Here is an 18,628-nt window from a genome sequence, read left to right as displayed (position 1 = left end):
ATTGGTCCAGTCGAATATTTATTCCTTTTACTTATCATTGAAGATATAGTTGTTCTTCAAGTTATGTTCTATTATTTTGTCACATAATTTCTTGAATTAGTTGTTAAATCTAAAGCTATATTTTTCAACTTAAAAATCATTACTTCAATGACTAGAAGTAGTTTTTGTTGTATTGAGATCGTAAAATCGAGATATTTTAGGGGTGTCTAGTTCTTATACAAATAATCACAACACAAGTTTTTTATCACCCAACCATATGAGGATCCAATCGACATTACAACACAACCGCCGTATTAACATACCATAACAAGATACAAGATCACATTAATATATAATTACATCAACCCTCCAAAGAAACACAATCTCAAGATAAGACACAAAAGTCCAACAACTAAACTCAATATTTGCCAACAAACAGAAGTAAACCAAACACTCAAACGTCAAATCCATCAAACCGATCCTGCAAAGAGGATATAGAACCAAAAAAACCCTGCACAAAACACACCACACGTATGTTAATTTAAATGGGCAAAACTAAATGATGAATGCGACCAAAAAATGGCAGTTGAATGTCCATTTTGGTAAAAGGAGAGAGGTTGAATCCCACATTTTTCATGCCATATGAAATCACAGATATCTTTTTGGTGACAGATTAAAGTTAAAGCAATGAAATGTAAGAAAATTACACAAGACCTAACCTACTATAAATAAGTGGTTTAAGTGAAACCAAATGACAGAAGAATGAGAATTAATTATGATGTTGAGAGGGTTGGTGATGTCTGCATTAAGACGCCTAATTTGTTTGTATTACCATTTTTGCTCTGCATTAAATTTCATGTAAATTGTAGGTATGTCTGCATTATCCAAAATAAGCTACACATAGTTATATTACCTTTGAACAAAGACAAAATGGTAGCATCCACAATTTTCATGTGAACCATAATAGAGCATGTATATATATAATATATAAAGCTGCTAGAGTGAAAAGTCCAAATAATTGGACACCACACAGATGGTTACAGGTAGTAAAGAAGACACGGATTGTTGGTTGAGATGTCACTATTTCTAAAAAGTCCTCATAAATATGACACATTTTTTAATCATATTGCTTAATAAATCCTACAAAACAAGCATATGTTATATAATCTTTATCCCTCCAACATTATAACTTCTAGTACAACACCATAGAACACATCTGCTACATGTACTAAACACGTCTTTAAAGACGTATGTTTTTCGTATTTAGATTGGTGTTTTGAGTTAATGGTTTGTAAATGTTTGTTAATTTTTTTTAAGTAGATTTAGACAAATTTCTGAACAAATTTCTGTCTTCGTTGAGGCATGTTTCCCATTCTTTGATGAACAAAACTGGACAAAACAACAAGAAAAAGAAAGAAATTCTAAAATACATACGTGTTTATTTAATTCTAAAGGCTGTGTGGAATCCAAATCTTCTCAACAGAATCCAATTTGCTTTAAATTAAACCCAACATTATAAATAAAAAAGCTTTGGTGCCAAAAGTCAGAAACGAAACTTCATCCAATCACGTACTTTTTTGCCATCACCAGTCTTTATTATGTTGAGTTATTGACATGGCAAAGCACTAGTTCTGATTAAACTTGTTCATTATGCATTGAGCACAAACTTTATTTCACTATAGCATTAATATAATAAGCATGCAAGAATGTTTTTGGTTTAGCCAGGAGAAAACGTTTTGGTTCTTGCATAAGTGTTTGATTATATAAGTGTTGAAGTATCCATTATATTCAATTATTCTTTGCTTTTGCTGATAAAAAAAAAATAACTTCTTGAAAAGACTGAACTAATTTGCTATGATACAAACAAATATTTGATTATACACATAAAATAATCAACTGATTAATGCCTACCAATATTAAGAACACCAACAACAAAAATGTGTTTTCTTTGAACAGATTGATGATCTTTTGTTTAAGTTGATAACATCAATTCATGAATAGCTGAGTTAAGTGACGCTAATTGGGCCAAGAAGGAAGGAAGCAGGGGTTGATTTAGTTTGTTCCATGGTCTTAACCTTGCCCTTGGAGACTGAAAGAGTGAGTTCCAGATCAGGAATTGCTGCAATATTATTTGAAGATTTCATCTGAGGATGAAGCCACATAACACCTTCATCATCTGCACCTGCTTCAGCTTCACAATAATTATCATCTTCTCTCTGCTCATCTGTCTTCTTGGTTTCTTGAAATTGAAGAAGTGACAAGGTGACATCGTTCTCAATTTCACCTTTGGATTTAGCAGAAGAAACTAAATCACCTGACTTACAGTTAGAGCTGCCTCCAACCTGCATAATTAATCAATATTTTATAAGCACCATAGAGACACGTTAATTAAGTGTTGTAATGTCTGTTGGATCTTATCTGGTTAGGTGATAAGAAGCTTGTGTTGAATTTATTTGTATAAAGGATTGGAACACACTTAAAAAAAAAAGTTAATGTATACCAAGTCAAAAAGACTTGAACGTCTCTTTTTCTTGTTCAAGGTTGCAAGACGAATAAAGTACTTCTGAGCATGGCTAGCAACTTGTGTTGGGGTTCTTGTAGTCACATAGTTTCTGGAGATACCCCTCCAATCACCTTTTCCCAGCTTCTCGAGTCCAACAAGGAATGTTCTGTGCTCTTCTTCTGTCCATGGCACTCCTACATTGTATATATATATATGCATGCACAAAGATTATCATATATACATTAAAGGAAAATGATATAAAATGATGGGTGAACAAACAAAGGAAATATTGAGTACTTTTTGATAAAATCTGATTTTTCTGAGCAAGAAGAATAGAACATAAAAATCCACAGTGAAGAACAAACTTTAATGGAGAAAATGAGTGATGTGTAAAGTATTGAAACAAAAGAGATAAAAATTAATTGAACATAATGTTGGAGGAAGAGAATTAAGTAAAACTAGTAGTGTGAGTATTGACCAATATTGTTAGCTTGTGAAGGAATAGATCTATAAATGTGGATGAATTTGAGTGTGATGAGCGTGATGCATACCTTTCTTCCTGTCTTGTGGTGGAACAATGAGGCCATCTGAATCTGATAGATACCCAACAGATGAAGAAAAGGAGGAAGATGGAGAGGATAATAAGGGCAAGGAATCCATGCTGAAGCTTTTTTTCATGGTAAGAGAAGAAGAGTTTGATATGTGTAGTTGAACCCCAAAGAGACGAACTCCTACAAAAGTTGCTCTCAAAGATGAACAGGTTCTGGAGTTATGACCTCTGTTTCCACAATGTGAGCATTTTCTGCCCATTTTTCTCTTCTCAGATGACACCCTCAGCAGCAGAATACTTAACTCCGTGTGTTTGAGAGGGAGCTTGAAAGAAAGAGAGCAGAAATAAGAGATATATTTGGTGGTATATATGATGATGATGATGATGATGAGTGAGGTGTGGGGTTTGTGAAATTGGAAGCACACCTAGAGCAATTAATTGGATGGACATTGTTTATTGTTGAAATATGCTTTTACAATAATTTTCTTTTCCCCTTTCATACACAAAAGAAATCATGAGGATATAGATACCTTATCTTATTTGTGAGTACTTGTGTTCTAGGGTTCCACACATGATGATGGGTGATATGTAAGACAAACACGAAAACGAACGCTGATACGATATGAACACGAAAATGATACAATATGAACACGAAAATACATGTAATTTTTAAAAGGTAAGAGATGGAACACAAATTTATATATTATATAATTATGAATTATATAAATTGATAATAAATATTTATGTGCATAAGTATGTTTCATATTTTTTTTGAAGCAGAAAGATGTTTTTCATGATTGATTCCAAATGATTTATTCTTTACTTTTATAATTATAATAAAGATTTATACAATAAGTTTGAGTTTTTAGAAAATTAATGTATTTATTCTTTTTAAAATTTTGTTAGAACCGTATTAGAATTGTCAGAAATTCAATAAATATTTTTGAAGACACTTCACCGATACGTTTCCTACGAGTGTCATATGAGTATCAATGTCCAATTCGTGTGTTCGTGTACGGACACGTCATTTAAGAATAATGTCCGGGCCTATTCACAAAAGAGATGTACTTAATGCTTTTAATCACTTCATCTTCTATTATATTTAATAAAATGAACAAATTATTTCCCGATTGAAAAAAGACTAATTGAAATTTTCTTAAAGATAGTGTTTACTTATACAAGTAGCATGATCAATTGTGTGTTTTGTTAAGTATGCCTATGAAAAGGAATTTATATATATAAGTTGAGGGGAAAAGACATATCACATCATGCTTTAAAAGCAGCATGCAGATTGTTTTGCAAAGGTACACTTGCCATAATTAAAATCTGAGATTCATATAAGAGATTCCTGTTCATGGAAAAACTTCATTAATCAAGCATTAAGATTTTGAATCCAAGTTGAAGATTGTTTACTTATAATCTGTGCAGCAGTTTGAGAGTGATTTGGCATTATCTGGGAAGGAATCTTCTCCCAAGAAAACATACTGCTGTTTACCAAATATGCAGTATATATGATGTTTCTTATCTGCTTTCTGAACTTTCTAACTTTTAATATATAATTTTGAACAGTAAATAATAAGTATATAATTGAAATAATATCTAACATTTTATTTAACTTGAGAAAAATAATATAATTAATTGACACTGATAAAAGGAGAATTACGATGCCTCTCATCTTATAAGACTCGGACACACTTCTTAAATGATGTATCTATATCAACATACGTATCGGACATTGACATTTGTAGATAAAATACATTTCGATCATATTCATGGAATACGATTCACTTTCAAGATGCCTTGGTGGTGAAATGGTAGACACGCGAGACTCAAAATCTCGTGCTAAAGAGCGTGGAGGTTCGAGTCCTCTTCAAGGCATAATATTGAGATCTCTTATTGAATTGGAATAAGTTCGACAGCAAATCACAAAATGTTGGTAAAGTGTTTAATTCAAAAAATATTTATTGAATTTCTGATAATTCTAACACGGTTAACACAGTTGTAAAGAGGAGAAATACATTAATTTTTTAAAAACTCAAATTTATTATATAAATTTTTATTATAATTATAAAAATAAAAAAACAATTTTTTTAATCAAACATGAGAAACATCTAAAAAAAACAGAAACATACTTACACACATAAATATTTATAATTTATAATTATATAATATATAAATTTATGTTTTATATCTAATATTTTAAAAATTATATATATATATATTTCTTTTTTTTTTATCATATTAGTGTATATAATTACTCTCATCCAAAGAATTCCTTAACTAAATGCTAAGATAAACCAAAACAAAATAAAAACAGGAAACGTAGGATTCACGAAAACAAATTGAATGCTGAGAAAAATAAATAAAAAAATAAAAGGGCTTACGATGGTTGGAGAAGGCCCATTTGTTAGCAAGAGAGTGAGGAAGTGCAGCCGCAAGCTATGGCGGAAGAACCCAAACCTCCGCAACCTTCCGATCCTCCATTGCCGTTTGATCCTAGTCGGAGTATCTCTCTCTCTCTCTCTCTCTCTCTCTCTCTCTCTCTCTCTCTCTGCCTCTGTTGCATCTTCTAATTTCTGTTCTTCTTTTTCTGTTTTCTCGCGCATTCAATTTTTGAGTTTAGGGCTTCGATTTGAAACATCATGCGTGAATTTATATCTGTGATTATAGATATATCCTGTAATTGACCTTGCAATTTGGAGTTCTGCACTTGATTAATGATAATTCTGTTTTTGTTAATTTTAAATTATTGTTGAAGTGGTCGGAATCATCAAGAGGAAGGCGTTGATCAAAGACCTAGCTGCGGTATACCATGCCGAATGCCTTGCTTACTGTCAAGAGCTTTTGGAACTTCAAACCAAATGGGAAGAGGTGAAATGCAACTCTTTTTCTTCTATTATCTGTTATATTTCTCTGATTAATTTTAGAGCCTCGTTAACTGTTGGCATTTTAGTGGTTTAAGAAATAGGATAATGCTTGGTACACATTACCTCAGGTGAGTCATATATTTGGGAAGAAACAGATACCGAGTTGTGACTTCTAGTTTAGCATTATTTGAGAATATAGCTCATTTGCAAAAGACTTCACCTCACTACATGTAGAAGCTTTTAGATTTGGCTTATTGAACTTGAGGAGTGTGCATTAGGAGAATAAGCGTTTGAATTAACTTATCTTTTGAAACATAAGGTGGTATTGATAGGTATAATAAGTTTCTATCTAGTCTGATTTTAGAATTATTTATAAATAGGTATAGTGTTACGTATCGTTTATGTTAAATATGAGTTTTGGTTCAATCTTTCCATAACTTTATTGTATTTTCTTTTTTTAATAATTTTTTTTGTATGATGACATATGATTGTTGTTACTTAAGTGTCGGCATAACTGAGATGTTAAGTTGCATATGATGTCTAACATGGAAGTTTTGAGAAAAAAAAACACTTATCTTTTGAAACAAGGAGGTAAATATAAATAAGAAGTGAGTGTGGGTTATATTAGTGCTTCAATTTAATTGTCTCAATTGTTTCAGCCATTTATCGACTTAAAAATTCCAGAGGAATCCAAAAAGGAGACGGCACGACCCTCTAAACGTGCAAAAAAGTTGCGATAGGTATGATTTTCATACTCTGATTTCCTTCCAAATATCCTAGAATATTCTTTTTTTCATGCAAGATCTTCATTGCACATGCTATAATTAATTACCAATTGTCCCAGTTTTATCAGTTTCTTGAAAATAAATGGTGAGTAAACGTTTTGATGGATTCCTTCTCTGTTTTGGTTGCATGGGAAGGTGTCATCTGCATCATTTTATTATGTTGGAAAGCAGCGTTATTCATTAGATTTTGTGCATTTCAGGTTTTCAGAAGAATACCTTTTGTTTGCCGTTAGTGTTGATGTACTATCGGAGCACGTATTTAACGTAGTATTGATGTGCTTTTCCAATGATACTGAGACGTCAAGTGGTGGGATTTCATCCATCAGTTTGCAGTTATAGAGAATTTTCCCACTGGTCGATGAAATATAATTTTTGTTTGGATTGATGTATAGAATATTCAGTCCTGCATCCTGCATTCAGATTGGGGTTCAATCCATTGTTAATATATTTTAGCTTGCTTTGCAATTCTATTTGTTTTTCTGTTGCAATTTTAGCTTTCTGGTCCTTTTGGAAGCTTACATATGTTACTACGCAAGAAATTAGTCCATCTAACTACATAACACATAATTTTAGCTAACAATTGCTTGTGCAACCTTGATCAAGGAAGCAACTAAGGTTGTTTAGTTGATCTAACTACATAACACATTGGTGATCACAGCAAATTAATAGCATCATCACATTGAGAGGGACAGAGCATTCTAAAATGGCAAACAGTCATGGGCAAACTTCTTTCTTGACCTGTTACTATTTTGCACAAAAAAGAGAGTACTGCATAAAACTGATATATTTTCCATTTATGAACGAATGTCTGCTACTAAGCAGCAAATATGTAATTTCCATTTATGTAATTTTCCATTTATTAAAGTCATTTATTTTAGTATGTTCTGAAAACGGGTTACAAGGCAATTTTTTTTTGATTAAATTGATTTTAATCTATTAATGTGACTAGAATATGAGAAAAAATATCATTTGCTTACATGGTCATCGAGTTATAAGCTATAATATATAATAAGTTTAACAATTTTTAATTAGTTATCTACTGCATATATTGATACGAGACAACAAAACAATTTAACTGGAGTTTTGTGTACATTTCTATAAAGGGCAATGGTATAAAAAAATTTCCATGCAATATGATTATAAGAACGAATTTCTCCCTCCAGATTCACTGCTGATTCGTGATAATATGTAAAATAGTAAATATATTGGTAGAACTCTCATTCATATTTGTCTCAAGCAGTAGAGAGCTTCCTAGAGTACACAATGTACATAGGATCTGAGCGTCCAGGATTTGGAGATATATCCACAGCCTACACAAAAAAAGATTTTAGAAAGGAATTTAAAGATTAGTGTTACTTCAACCTTGTCCCCATAAAAGGTGTCCTCCTACAACTAAATGGGAAAAATAATTGTGACAGTGCAGATAGCTAAGTGTCTATCATTTGAGTATGGAAAGAAAATATCAATTATGGAATTACCACCTGAGGAGGTTCAAACCCTCCAGCATAATGGAAATATGATGCAACAATCATAACATGATCAGCATCCCCAGTTGATGTCCATATAGAAATGGCCTTTGTCCAGAAGCATCGGTTTGAAAAGCTAGAATCATCAATGAAACCATCATGAGTAGAATAGGACATGCCAGTACAAGATCAATAAAAGATGAAACATCATCTAAAAGAGAACTGGCACTGGTGTAAAGATGAAATGTTTGTTTATATGAAATAAAGGAACATTTGTGCAATTTGGGAGTGAATCTTAGTGGTTGAGGAGTAACAGATGACTGTTAAATATGATTTAAACAAGATGACTGTTAAAAAATTCATTGACTGCATAAACTGGCCTCTATAACTAAAAGTTATACTTTTATGAAAATTAATGGTGTAAAATAGTGAAGCACAATTGAAGTCGCATCTTTCTTAGTATGAAATTTCTGGCAGATTGCTTTGTGCTAAGTTCATTGGTTTTAAACATTTAAGTTCAGTCTAAAATACACCACTATATCCATATGTCTGGCACTTATCCTTGCTCGTGTAGCCTTCTTTAGCATCTTTTTTCCTCTTTTTCTAGACACGTCAAGGAAACTCTAGACATAATTTCCTAATCTGGAATGTTGATTGTAGATACCAGATGGCTAGAATGGTCCAGAAAGTTTCTGAGTACAGATTATTTAGTTTGGATCAGATGATTACATATCCACGAAATTGGTGATTTCATACGAAAGTGCTTGGAATATTGATTGTAGATACAAAATGATTAGAAGGGTGGTCCAGACAATTTCAGAGTACAGATTATTTAGTTTAGTTCAGATGATTAAATATCCACGAGTTGGTGATTTTATACGAAAGTGCTTTGTGACAATTATCAGATTTTATAAAAACTGATAGGTATTTCCAAAATGGTTGAAAAGATTATCACCTCATTATGGCTTGTCCACCTGGCTTGAGAATCCTGCACATCTCCTTGAAGACATCAAGTGGCTTTGTAAGGTAATCAACACTGACCTGAAGGGCATATTCAATTCTTAAGGTTTATTAAATCACCGACATATAAGCTAAGCAAGAATTCAGACACATTTCTAAACCCAAAAGATTTTAAATCAGATAGTCCTATTTCTAGTGCTTTAAATCAGATATTCTAGTAAAGAAACAGTCAATGTATTTAACAAGAGAAGTCCATTTTCATCAATACACTAGTATCACCTAAAACTAGTTAGCAGTTTTTAATCCAAGATATGACATTTCTTTCGACCAAATGCTAAAAGCTTAAGAGTGTAATAAATGAATCCTTAGCTTTAATCATCAGGAAGATAAAACTTATTACAAAATATTGAAAGAAAAATAAAATTTAAACAAATTACTGACAGATGGGCAACATAAATGTGTGATATGAACAAATTACATGCACTACTTGAAATAATTTCAAACATCAAAGTTATGTTATGTGGAAAAGTATTTTTACCACATTAGTGATGATGTCGAAAGAGTTATCCTCAAATGGCAGTTTGGGGTTCACATTTAAGTCTTGCACAGCATACTCTGTGAGAACCTACAACATCAACAACTTCAATTAATAGGTCCACGTTTCTGTCAAAACTAAAATGTTGAGAATCTTGAGATATAGCTATGTCACTATTTTTTATTTGAATTCAGACAATTGGACCGCATACAGATATGGAAAAATGATCTAAGAGTCACCTTAAGAATACCAAATTCAGTTTCAGTTCCAAAAGTAAAGATCAATGATCACCACATTACACAGTATTATCTTACAGGGTTCCTCTTCAGCTCTTCTTCATTCATGCCTAATCCCACCACTCGTTCTTGCTTGTATCCTGGTGGAAAATGGCTGACCTAATGCAAAGTGGAGATTTATGACAATATGTATATGCAATGTAACATTGGAGAGACCAGAGTTATAGTACTAAAACTCTTACCCAACTGCTACACGTATCCAAGATGCTTACTCCAGGAGTGTTGCTAGGTGGGAAAACTTTGGAGTAATACTTAGTCAGAGCAGCAATTGCAGGGTCATCAATGTGTGTCACGAATCGAGGTGCTTCATAGAACAAGGAATCTGGTGTCCTGAGGGGAATTTTTCTTGATATTATACACAAAGATTAACATAAAGAAAACTAGGATAAGAAATATTTGAAGCCACAGGTGGCTTACAAACAGCTAAGAATCGGTAGTTCAAGATAGCAGATAATAATGACATTAGAAACAAAAGGAACAAGTGAAAAGATGCAAAACAGAAATTTCAACACAACAATTACAACCATACAATCACTTTCTATTCCACCTCATTTCTTGCAGTTTCTCTCTTATTTTTCCATCATATCACATATCAGCTATCAAATTTGTCTCTTTCTGTCTATCTTTTTTTTTACTTATGATCACACTCTTCCTTCCACCCTAAAATGGGGTGTATATAACTCAATAAGTTCGTTTGAGGAAAGAAGTTTCAAACATGACCCGCATGCCAACATGCCTTTTTCAGCAACAAGGAAGTGTGTAGTATGATCCAATATTGCTACTAAAAAATCTTTACTCTTTGCGAAAACAAAAATGCAGAAAGCAAAATGATTACTTTAAGGAGAAAGCATGTAATAACAGTTGTTGAAGCAACTAGTGGAGAAATTTACTCATCAAAACGCTGGAAATCCTCCTCTTTAAAGGGGAACTGCTCCGGCCAATCGACATCCTTCAGTAACTGTAAAATGGGAACTTAGCACAAACAATGAGAGAAACAAACACAATTTCATTTGCAACCAAATTCAAACAAGTGGCACGCAAGAGTTGAGTAGCATGGCATGTTCATTTGTGGGCTATCAGCATGCACAGAAGATGAAACATATAATTAGGGGCAAGATTATTAACTAGATATATGTAATGCAAAGTTTTAGACTATGAAACATAAAATAAACGATGACCTCATCCACTGAGGGACCACCCTTTATCCTTGCGGAGGCAATGAAGGAGTTGGTACCCATAGTGAGAAACTGAGAGAAGAAGGAAACTCCAAGACCCAAAACCATGCGACGAGGACCCTTAACTTTCCAATTCAAGTTGTTTAATGGTGGTGTTGAAAGAGTAGTGGCAAAGGTTGAAGAAGAGTGAGAAACACACACAGAACCCAACACTGGTAATGGCAACCTTAGTCCAACAACATTTGCCATCTCCGAACAAATTCCTCAACTGTCTGTCACCGCTGGATTATCCTCAGACATCTTCATCTCACCTCATACATATGCACCACGTGCCCCATTACCATCCCTGTAAATTTTCCATTAATTTTTTCAATTTCCTATTCCTTTTGCGTTTCACATAAATTATTATAATAATATATAGAAAAATAAAGAGGTTAAATTTGATTTATTCAAAGCTTTTGAATAATACTTCTCCTATGTTTGATAGAGAAGTGGGAGAAGTAACTCAAACAAGAAAACGACAAATGAAGAAAATTAAACAATGGTTTGAGATGGAAAATGCAACTAATAGTGTTAATTAAGCATATTGTGATGTTTATGGTTTTGATGGGAAAGGTTTTCCTTCTTCAATTCCATTTAGTTTTTACAATGTAACACGCAACTTAACATCACAACCCAACCAAGTTGATATTAGGTTAAGAAATTTCAGAATTACTTTCCTAAACATTATTTATAATTAGGTTAAGAAATTTCAGAATTAGTTTCCTAAACATTATTTATAGTGATTAGAAGCGCTTAGACACGCCTCTTAAATATCGGACACATATATCGAATATCGACACTTGTAAGACACGTATCAGTTAAGTGTCAAATCTAAAAAATATTTATTAAATTTTTAACAATTCTAACACAATTAAAAAAAAACTTTAAATTTATTATCTAAAATTTTACTATGATTATAAAAGAAAGAAACAATTTTTTTAAATTTTAAATTAATAATAAAAAACATTTTTCTATTAAAAAAATACTAAAACATATTTATACACATAAATTTTTATTATTAATTTATATAATTTATAATTACATAATATATAAATTCGTATCTTCCTATATTATACATATTTTATCTATATCCGTGTGATAAAAAAAAGAAGATGGAAAAGAAATGTTAAAGATATTTTTGAATTATTGATTTGTGGGTTGAGTCCACATATGTTTTTGTCTTGTGTGAGAAAGAAAGAAGAAAGAAGTAGGTATGAGTAATTGTAGAAAAGATATTAAAATAAATAAATATATTGTTAATATAAGAATCGTTGGGAAGTTGGAAAGAAAGAGTGAAAAGAAAGAGATGGAGCAGGCCAAGCCCAAATTCGTAATATCGGCATCAGAGGCCCAATCCCATTCCTCGCCCATCGCCAAGCTCCTCCCCTCCCTCGTCCCCTCCGCCCACTCCCTCGCCCGCCCCCCCATCTCCAACTTCCCCGTCGCCGCCGTCGGCCTCGGTTCCTCTGGCCGCATCTTCGTCGGCGTCAACGTCGAGTTCCCTGGCCTCCCCTTCCACCACACCATCCACGCCGAGCAGTTCCTCCTCACCAACCTCTCACTCCACGGCGAGACCCGCCTCGACTCCTTCGCCGTCTCCGCCGCCCCCTGCGGCCACTGCCGCCAGTTCCTCCAGGAACTCCGCGACGCCCCCGACATCCAAATCCTGATCACCTCCCACGCGAACCCTAACTTCACCCCTCTCTCCCACTTCCTCTCCCACCGCTTCGGCCCCCACGATCTTCTCCCCAAAACCGCTCCTCTCCTCTTGGAGCCTCGCCACAACGCCCTCTCTCTCCCCACTCCCATTCCCCACAACACCAACCCTAATCTCACGCTTTCCGCGTTGGAGGCCGCCAATAGCTCCCACGCGCCCTACAGCGCCGCCCCCTCCGGCGTCGCCCTTCTCGATTCCAAGGGCACCGTCTATAAAGGCTCTTACATTGAGTCCGCTGCTTATAACCCCAGCTTGGGACCGCTCCAGGCCGCCCTGGTCGCCTTCATTGTCGGCGGCGGCGGCGCCTATGATGAGATTGTCGGCGCTGTGTTAGTCGAGAAGGAGGGCGCCGTCATCAAGCAGGAGCCCACGGCGAGGTTGCTGCTCCATTCCATTTCCCCTCACTGCCATTTCAGGACCTTTCTTGCAACCTCTTCTCATTCACCATGAACAACACCATCAACAACATTTTTTTTTCATTTCAAATAAAGCATTAAAATACAGTACGAATATGGTGTATAACAATTCCCATGCTATTATTACTATTGTGCCTCTGTGATTCCTACTATTGTTACTATTGTTGTATTTAACTCATCTCTGTTGCCCCTGTTTATTGATTTCTTTATGTTGATGATTGAAATAGCAGGAAGAACCCTAAACTCATCATGGTTCTGGTTGGTGGTGCCATTCTTTGAAGGAAGCCTTTTTAATGCAACTTTAGGGAAATGGTTGAAATCAGTGTCATCCTTTCTTTTTGGACCACCTTCTGTTTTCCATTGATCCAGTTCCTTGCTCCTGATATTGTAGAAGTCTTATGCTCAGATATGTTTTGCCACCTCATCAAATGTACAGATATATTTCTCTCTTAGGGAATCATTCCTCATGTTTATTCCAACCATTATCAGAACCCACCACCATCGGAATAATTTCCGACAACTTTCTTCTTTCATTCACATCAATCTTGCTTTTCTCTTAGTACCCATTCAAAGTGTCAGTTTCCAACTCTGAGCCTATGCTTGATGTTACGTTTTTTGGATAAACTGGTGAAATTTGTTCAGAAATTCTACACAAACTACGGGTGAAATTTCATTATACTTTTTTGTTATATTCGGTCCGAATTGTATTAAAAAGTACGAAAAAAATTCACACAAGTTCTTTGCATTCAGCTAATTCAGCTAATAACACACGTTCATAAACATATCTCTTTCCCAAAAGAGATAGACATTCATCATTCTGTGTGTTGAGTTTTGGTTGAGATTTGAGTCCCAAATTCAGCGAATAAGATTTGTAATAAATTTTTTATTCTATCATTGTCAGGGTTGGAAGGAAGATTCTTGTGTGTATGAAACTGTTTGGTTTTTTTTTTCTAGATGAATACTCATCCATTTTAATGTGAAATCTGTCGCGTTTTGTCCAAAATTCATTCGAGATTCTTAAGTGGGATTTCGACAAAAAAGTATTTCAAGAGAATTTTTCAGAAAATTTGGGCAAAACCAAGGCCTCTACGAAAATTTATAAAATTTTGCCCTACTTTCTGCAATTTTATTCTGGTTTCGTGTTACGTTCAAAAATTTCGAAAAAAATCACAGTAATTTCATATGTTGTTTGCAACAAGCTAAAGAGGCACGTACATAAACAAATCACATACAAGGAAGAATATCAAAGACGTTTTGATTTCAAAAAATTGATTTTGTTCACCCTCGGTCTGGGACTTACTACGCCTTTTTCCTTAGGTCTTTTAATCTGGAAATTTCACCGGAAATTCGTCATTGTGTGTGTTGAGTTTTGACTCAGAGTTGAGCCCCAAATTCAGCCCACAAGATTTGAAATAAAATTCTTATTCATCACTGCCAGAGTTGAAAGGAAGGTTCGTTTGTGTGTGAAATTGTTTGGCTAATTTCCTAGGTGAATACTCATCCGTTTAACGTGAAATCTGTCGCGTTTTGTCCCAAATTAAGTAGAGATTCTTACGTGGGATTTTGACAAAAAATTATTTGAGGAGAATTTTTCAGAAAATTTGTGCAAAACCAATGCCTCTACGAAAATTTGTGACTTTTCGCCATACTTTCTGCAATTTTATTTTGGCTCCGTCTTATGTTAAAAAATTAAAAAAAAAATCACAGAAGCACTTTCGTACGTTGTTTGCACCTAACTAAGCAGACACGTCCATAAAAAAATCATAAAAAGGAGGTATAGGGAATAAAATCCAGGGTGTTTTGATTTCAGAAAATCGGTTTTGTTCACCCTCGATCTGGGACTTACTACGTTTTATTCCTTGAGTCTTTTGGTCTGAAACTTTTACTAGACATTCATCATTGTGTGCGTTAAGTTTTGACTGAGATTTGAGCCCAACATTCAGCCCACAAGATTTGAAATAAGTTTTTTATTCATCATTGACAAGGTTTATAGGAAGATTCATTTTTGTTTGAAACTGTTTGGATTTTTTCCTAGGTGAATACTCATCCATTTGATGTGAAACTTACCGCATTTTGTTCCAAATTCAGTGGAGATTCTTACGTGGAATTTCAGGAAAAAAACTATTTCGGGAGGATTTTTCAGAAATTTTGTGCAAACCAAGGCTATCCTCTACCAAAACTTGTGAAATTTCGCCCTACTTTCTGAAATTTTATTTCGGGTCCGTATTGCGCCGAAAAAATTCACACAAGTACCTTCATATGTTGTTAGCACCCAGGTAAGGAGGCACGTCCATAAACAGATCACAGAAAGAAGATACGGGGTAGAAAAGCCAGGACGTTTCGTTCTCGGAAAACCAGTTTTGTTCACTCTCGGTCTGGGACTTACTACGCCTTACTCCTTCGGGTATTTTGGTCTGAAATTTTTACCAAACGTTCGTCACTGTGTCAGCCAAGTTTTGGCTGAGATTTGAGCCCCAGATTCGTCCCAAAAGATTGACAATCAATTTTTTATTCATCACTACGAGGGTCGAGAGGAAGGTTCGTTTGTGTGTGAAACTGTTTGATTTTTTTCGTGGGTGATTACTCATCCGTTTGACCTGAAATTTGTTGCGTTTTGTCCCAAATTCAGTGGAGATTCTTACGTGGAATTTCAGGAAAAAACTATTTCGGGAGGATTTTTCAGAAATTTTGTGCAAATCAAGGCTATATCCTCTACCAAAACTTGTGAAATTTCGCCCTACTTTCTGAAATTTTATTCCGGGTCCGTATTGCGCCAGAAAAATTCATACAAGTACCTTCATATGTTGTTTGCACCCAGGTAAGGAGGCACGTCCGTAAACAAATCACAGAAAGAAGATACAGGGTAGAAAACCCAGGACGTTTCATTTTCGGAAAACTAGTTTTGTTCACTCTCGGTCTGGGACTTACTACGCCTTACTCCTTGGGTATTTTGGTCTGAAATTTTTACTAGACGTTCGTCACTGTGTTAGTCGAGTTTTGGCAGAGATTTGAGCCCCAGATTCGTGCCACAAGATTAGCAATAAATTTTTTATTCATCACTGCCAGGGCCGAGAGGAAGGTTCATTTGTGCGTGAAACGGTTTGATTTTTTTCGTGGGTGAATACTCATCCGTTTAACCTGAAATTTGTCGAGTTTAGTTCCAAATTCAGTGGAGATTCTTAGGTGGAATTTCAAGAAAAAAAATATTTCGGGAGGATTTTTTAGAAATTTTGTGCAAACCATGTCTATCGTCTACCAAAATTTGTCAAATTTCGCCCTACTTTCTGAAATTTTATTCCGGGTTCGTATTGCGCCGAAAAAATTCATACAAGTACCTTCATATGTTCTTTGCACCCAGGTAAGGAGGCACGTCCGTAAACAAATCACAGAAAGAAGATACGGGATAGAAAACCCAGGACGTTTCATTGTCGGAAAACTAGTTTTGTTCACTCTCGGTCTGGGACTTACTACGCCTTAGTCCTTGGGTATTTTGGTCTAAAATTTTTACCAGACGTTCGTCACTGTGTTAGTCGAGTTTTGGCAGAGATTTGAGCCTCAGAATCGTGCCACAAGATTAGCAATAAATTTTTTATTCATCACTGCCAGGGCCGAGAGGAAGGTTCGTTTGTGCGTGAAACGGTTTGATTTTTTTCGCGGGTGAATACTCATCCGTTTGACCTGAAATTTGTCGAGTTTAGTTCCAAATTCAGTGGAGATTCTTACGTGGAATTTCAAGAAAAAAATATTTCGGGAGGATTTTTTAGAAATTTTGTGCAAACCATGTCTATCGTCTACCAAAATTTGTCAAATTTCGCCCTACTTTCTGAAATTTTATTCCGGGTTCGTATTGCGCCGAAAAAATTCATACAAGTACCTTCATATGTTCTTTACACCCAGGTAAGGAGGCACGTCCGTAAACAAATCACAGAAAGAAGATACGGGGTAGAAAAGCCAGAACGTTTCGTTTTAGGAAAACAAATTTTGTTCACTCTCGGTCAGGGACTTACTACGCCTTACTCCTTGGGTATTTTGGTCTGAAATTTTTACCAGACGTTCGTCATTGTGTCAGCCGAGTTTTGGCTGAGATTTGAGCCCCAGATTCGTCCCACAAGATTGGCAATCAATTTTTTATTCATCACTGCCAGAGCCGAGAAGAAGGTTCGTTTGTGTGTGAAACTGTCTGATTTTTTTTCTTGGGTGAATACTCATCCGTTTGACCTGGAATTTGTCGCGTTTTGTCCCAAATTCAGTGGAGATTCTTACGTAAAATTTCAGGAAAAAAACAATTTCGGGAGGATTTTTCAGAAATTGTGTGCAAACCAAGGCTATCCTCTACCATAACTTGTGAAATTTCGCCATACTGTCACAAATTTTATTCCGGGTTCGTATTGCGCCGAAAAAATTCACACAAGTACCTTCATATGTTGTTTGCACCCAGGTAAGGAGACACATCCATAAACAAATCACAGAAAAAAGATACAGGGTAGAAAAGCAAAGACGTTTCGTTCTCGGAAAACCAGTTTTTTCACTCTCGCTCTGGGACTTACTACGCCTTACTCCTTGGGTATTTTGGTCTGAAATTTTTACCAGACGTTCGTCACTGTGTCAGCCGAGTTTTGGTTGAGATTTGAGCCCCAGATTCGTCCCACAAGATTGGAAATCAATTTTTTATTCATCACTGCTAGGACCGAAAGGAAGGTTCGTTTGTGTGTGAGACTGTTTGACTTTTTTCGTGGGTGAATACTCATCCGTTTGACCTGAAATTTGTCGCGTTTTGTCCCAAATTAAGTGGAGATTCTTACGTGGAATTTCAGGAAAAAACTATTTCGGGAGGATTTTTCAGAAATTTTGTGTAAACCAAGACTATCCTCTACCAAAACTTGTGAAATTCCGCCCTACTTTCTGAAATTTTATTCCGTGTCCGTATTGCGCCGAAAAAAATTCACAAAAGTACCTTCATATTTTGTTTGCACCCAGGTAAGGAGGCACGTCCATAAACAGATCACAGAAAGAAGATACGGGGTAGAAAACCAGGACGTTTCGTTCTCGGAAAACCAGTTTTGTTCACTCTCGGTCTGGGACTTACTACACCTTACTCCTTCGGGTATTTTGGTCTGAAATTTTACCAGACGTTCGTCACTGTGTCAGCCGTGTTTTGGCTGAGATTTGAGCCCCAGATTCGTCCCACAAGATTGGCAATAATTTTTTTATTCATCACTGCCAGGGCCGAAAGGAAGGTTCGTTTGTGTGTGAAACTGTTTGATTTTTTTCGTGCGTGAATACTCATCTGTTTGACCTGAAATATGTCGCGTTTTGTCCCAAATTCAGTGGAGATTC

At 35.3% G+C, this 18,628-nt stretch overlaps 4 protein-coding genes and 1 non-coding gene across 7 annotated transcripts; 3 read left to right on the top strand and 2 right to left on the bottom strand.

Annotated features, from left to right (window-relative positions):
- Window positions 1–1,806: 1,806 nt before the first annotated feature.
- LOC137838132 (transcription factor MYBS3) lies at window positions 1,807–3,480 on the bottom strand. Its single transcript, XM_068647368.2, has 3 exons — window positions 3,034–3,480; window positions 2,480–2,676; window positions 1,807–2,321 (listed from the first exon to the last, which is right to left on the bottom strand). Exons 1-3 carry the CDS (start codon window positions 3,290–3,292, stop codon window positions 1,986–1,988), a joined length of 792 nt encoding a protein of 263 aa, XP_068503469.1. The 5' UTR covers window positions 3,293–3,480; the 3' UTR covers window positions 1,807–1,985.
- Window positions 3,481–4,829: 1,349 nt separating this feature from the next.
- On the top strand, window positions 4,830–4,910 carry TRNAL-CAA (transfer RNA leucine (anticodon CAA)). The gene has a single exon. It is a non-coding gene; the product is annotated as a tRNA-Leu (tRNA).
- A 466-nt stretch (window positions 4,911–5,376) lies between these two features.
- LOC137838131 (uncharacterized) lies at window positions 5,377–7,149 on the top strand. Its single transcript, XM_068647367.2, has 4 exons — window positions 5,377–5,537; window positions 5,791–5,903; window positions 6,559–6,639; window positions 6,885–7,149. Exons 1-3 carry the CDS (start codon window positions 5,474–5,476, stop codon window positions 6,637–6,639), a joined length of 258 nt encoding a protein of 85 aa, XP_068503468.1. The 5' UTR covers window positions 5,377–5,473; the 3' UTR covers window positions 6,885–7,149.
- A 605-nt stretch (window positions 7,150–7,754) lies between these two features.
- LOC137838129 (S-adenosyl-L-methionine-dependent methyltransferases superfamily protein) lies at window positions 7,755–11,506 on the bottom strand. 3 transcript variants are annotated; one of them, XM_068647366.2, is made up of 8 exons: window positions 11,120–11,506; window positions 10,832–10,899; window positions 10,124–10,271; window positions 9,960–10,040; window positions 9,649–9,735; window positions 9,106–9,191; window positions 8,166–8,286; window positions 7,755–7,994 (listed from the first exon to the last, which is right to left on the bottom strand). In XM_068647366.2, the coding sequence occupies exons 1-8, from the start codon at window positions 11,363–11,365 to the stop codon at window positions 7,917–7,919; spliced, it is 915 nt and encodes a 304-aa protein (XP_068503467.1). In that variant the 5' UTR covers window positions 11,366–11,506; the 3' UTR covers window positions 7,755–7,916. The 3 variants fall into 3 exon arrangements, 1 of the variants encoding a protein (XP_068503467.1); XR_016520365.1 differs by lacking the exons at window positions 7,755–7,994; window positions 8,166–8,286; window positions 9,106–9,191 and having other exon boundaries at window positions 9,656–9,735; window positions 9,885–10,040; window positions 11,120–11,498; XR_016520366.1 differs by lacking the exons at window positions 7,755–7,994; window positions 8,166–8,286; window positions 9,106–9,191 and having other exon boundaries at window positions 9,656–9,735; window positions 9,885–10,035; window positions 11,120–11,462.
- Window positions 11,507–12,424: 918 nt separating this feature from the next.
- Window positions 12,425–13,469, top strand: LOC137838128 (cytidine deaminase 1). Its single transcript, XM_068647365.2, has one exon. It carries the CDS (start codon window positions 12,465–12,467, stop codon window positions 13,323–13,325), a length of 861 nt encoding a protein of 286 aa, XP_068503466.1. The 5' UTR covers window positions 12,425–12,464; the 3' UTR covers window positions 13,326–13,469.
- Window positions 13,470–18,628: the final 5,159 nt, after the last annotated feature.

Source organism: Phaseolus vulgaris, chromosome 4, assembly GCF_051622355.1.
Source record: "Phaseolus vulgaris cultivar YP4 chromosome 4, ASM5162235v1, whole genome shotgun sequence".
In the NCBI taxonomy this organism is placed as follows: Eukaryota; Viridiplantae; Streptophyta; class Magnoliopsida; order Fabales; family Fabaceae; genus Phaseolus; species Phaseolus vulgaris.
Note: the sequence above shows the minus strand (reverse complement) of the source record. Positions and strands in the feature narration are given on the sequence as shown.

What these genes read in the sequence shown, in the direction of transcription:
- LOC137838131 (XM_068647367.2), top strand. Translation starts at nt 5,474, where the DNA reads ATGGCGGAAGAACCCAAACCTCCGCAACCTTCCGATCCTCCATTGCCG. An exon ending in GCCGTTTGATCCTAGTCGGA is followed by an intron (nt 5,538 to 5,790) that starts GTATCTCTCTCT and finishes TTATTGTTGAAG; the next exon opens with TGGTCGGAATCATCAAGAGG. An exon ending in TTCAAACCAAATGGGAAGAG is followed by an intron (nt 5,904 to 6,558) that starts GTGAAATGCAAC and finishes CAATTGTTTCAG; the next exon opens with CCATTTATCGACTTAAAAAT.
- LOC137838128 (XM_068647365.2), top strand. Translation starts at nt 12,465, where the DNA reads ATGGAGCAGGCCAAGCCCAAATTCGTAATATCGGCATCAGAGGCCCAA.
- LOC137838129 (XM_068647366.2), bottom strand. Translation starts at nt 11,365, where the DNA reads ATGGCAAATGTTGTTGGACTAAGGTTGCCATTACCAGTGTTGGGTTCT. An exon ending in GATTTCCAGCGTTTTGATGA is followed by an intron (nt 10,272 to 10,831) that starts GTAAATTTCTCC and finishes AATTCCCCTCAG; the next exon opens with GACACCAGATTCCTTGTTCT. An exon ending in TGGATACGTGTAGCAGTTGG is followed by an intron (nt 10,041 to 10,123) that starts GTAAGAGTTTTA and finishes ACTTTGCATTAG; the next exon opens with GTCAGCCATTTTCCACCAGG.
- LOC137838132 (XM_068647368.2), bottom strand. Translation starts at nt 3,292, where the DNA reads ATGGGCAGAAAATGCTCACATTGTGGAAACAGAGGTCATAACTCCAGA. An exon ending in ACCACAAGACAGGAAGAAAG is followed by an intron (nt 2,677 to 3,033) that starts GTATGCATCACG and finishes TATACAATGTAG; the next exon opens with GAGTGCCATGGACAGAAGAA. An exon ending in GTTCAAGTCTTTTTGACTTG is followed by an intron (nt 2,322 to 2,479) that starts GTATACATTAAC and finishes TTAATTATGCAG; the next exon opens with GTTGGAGGCAGCTCTAACTG.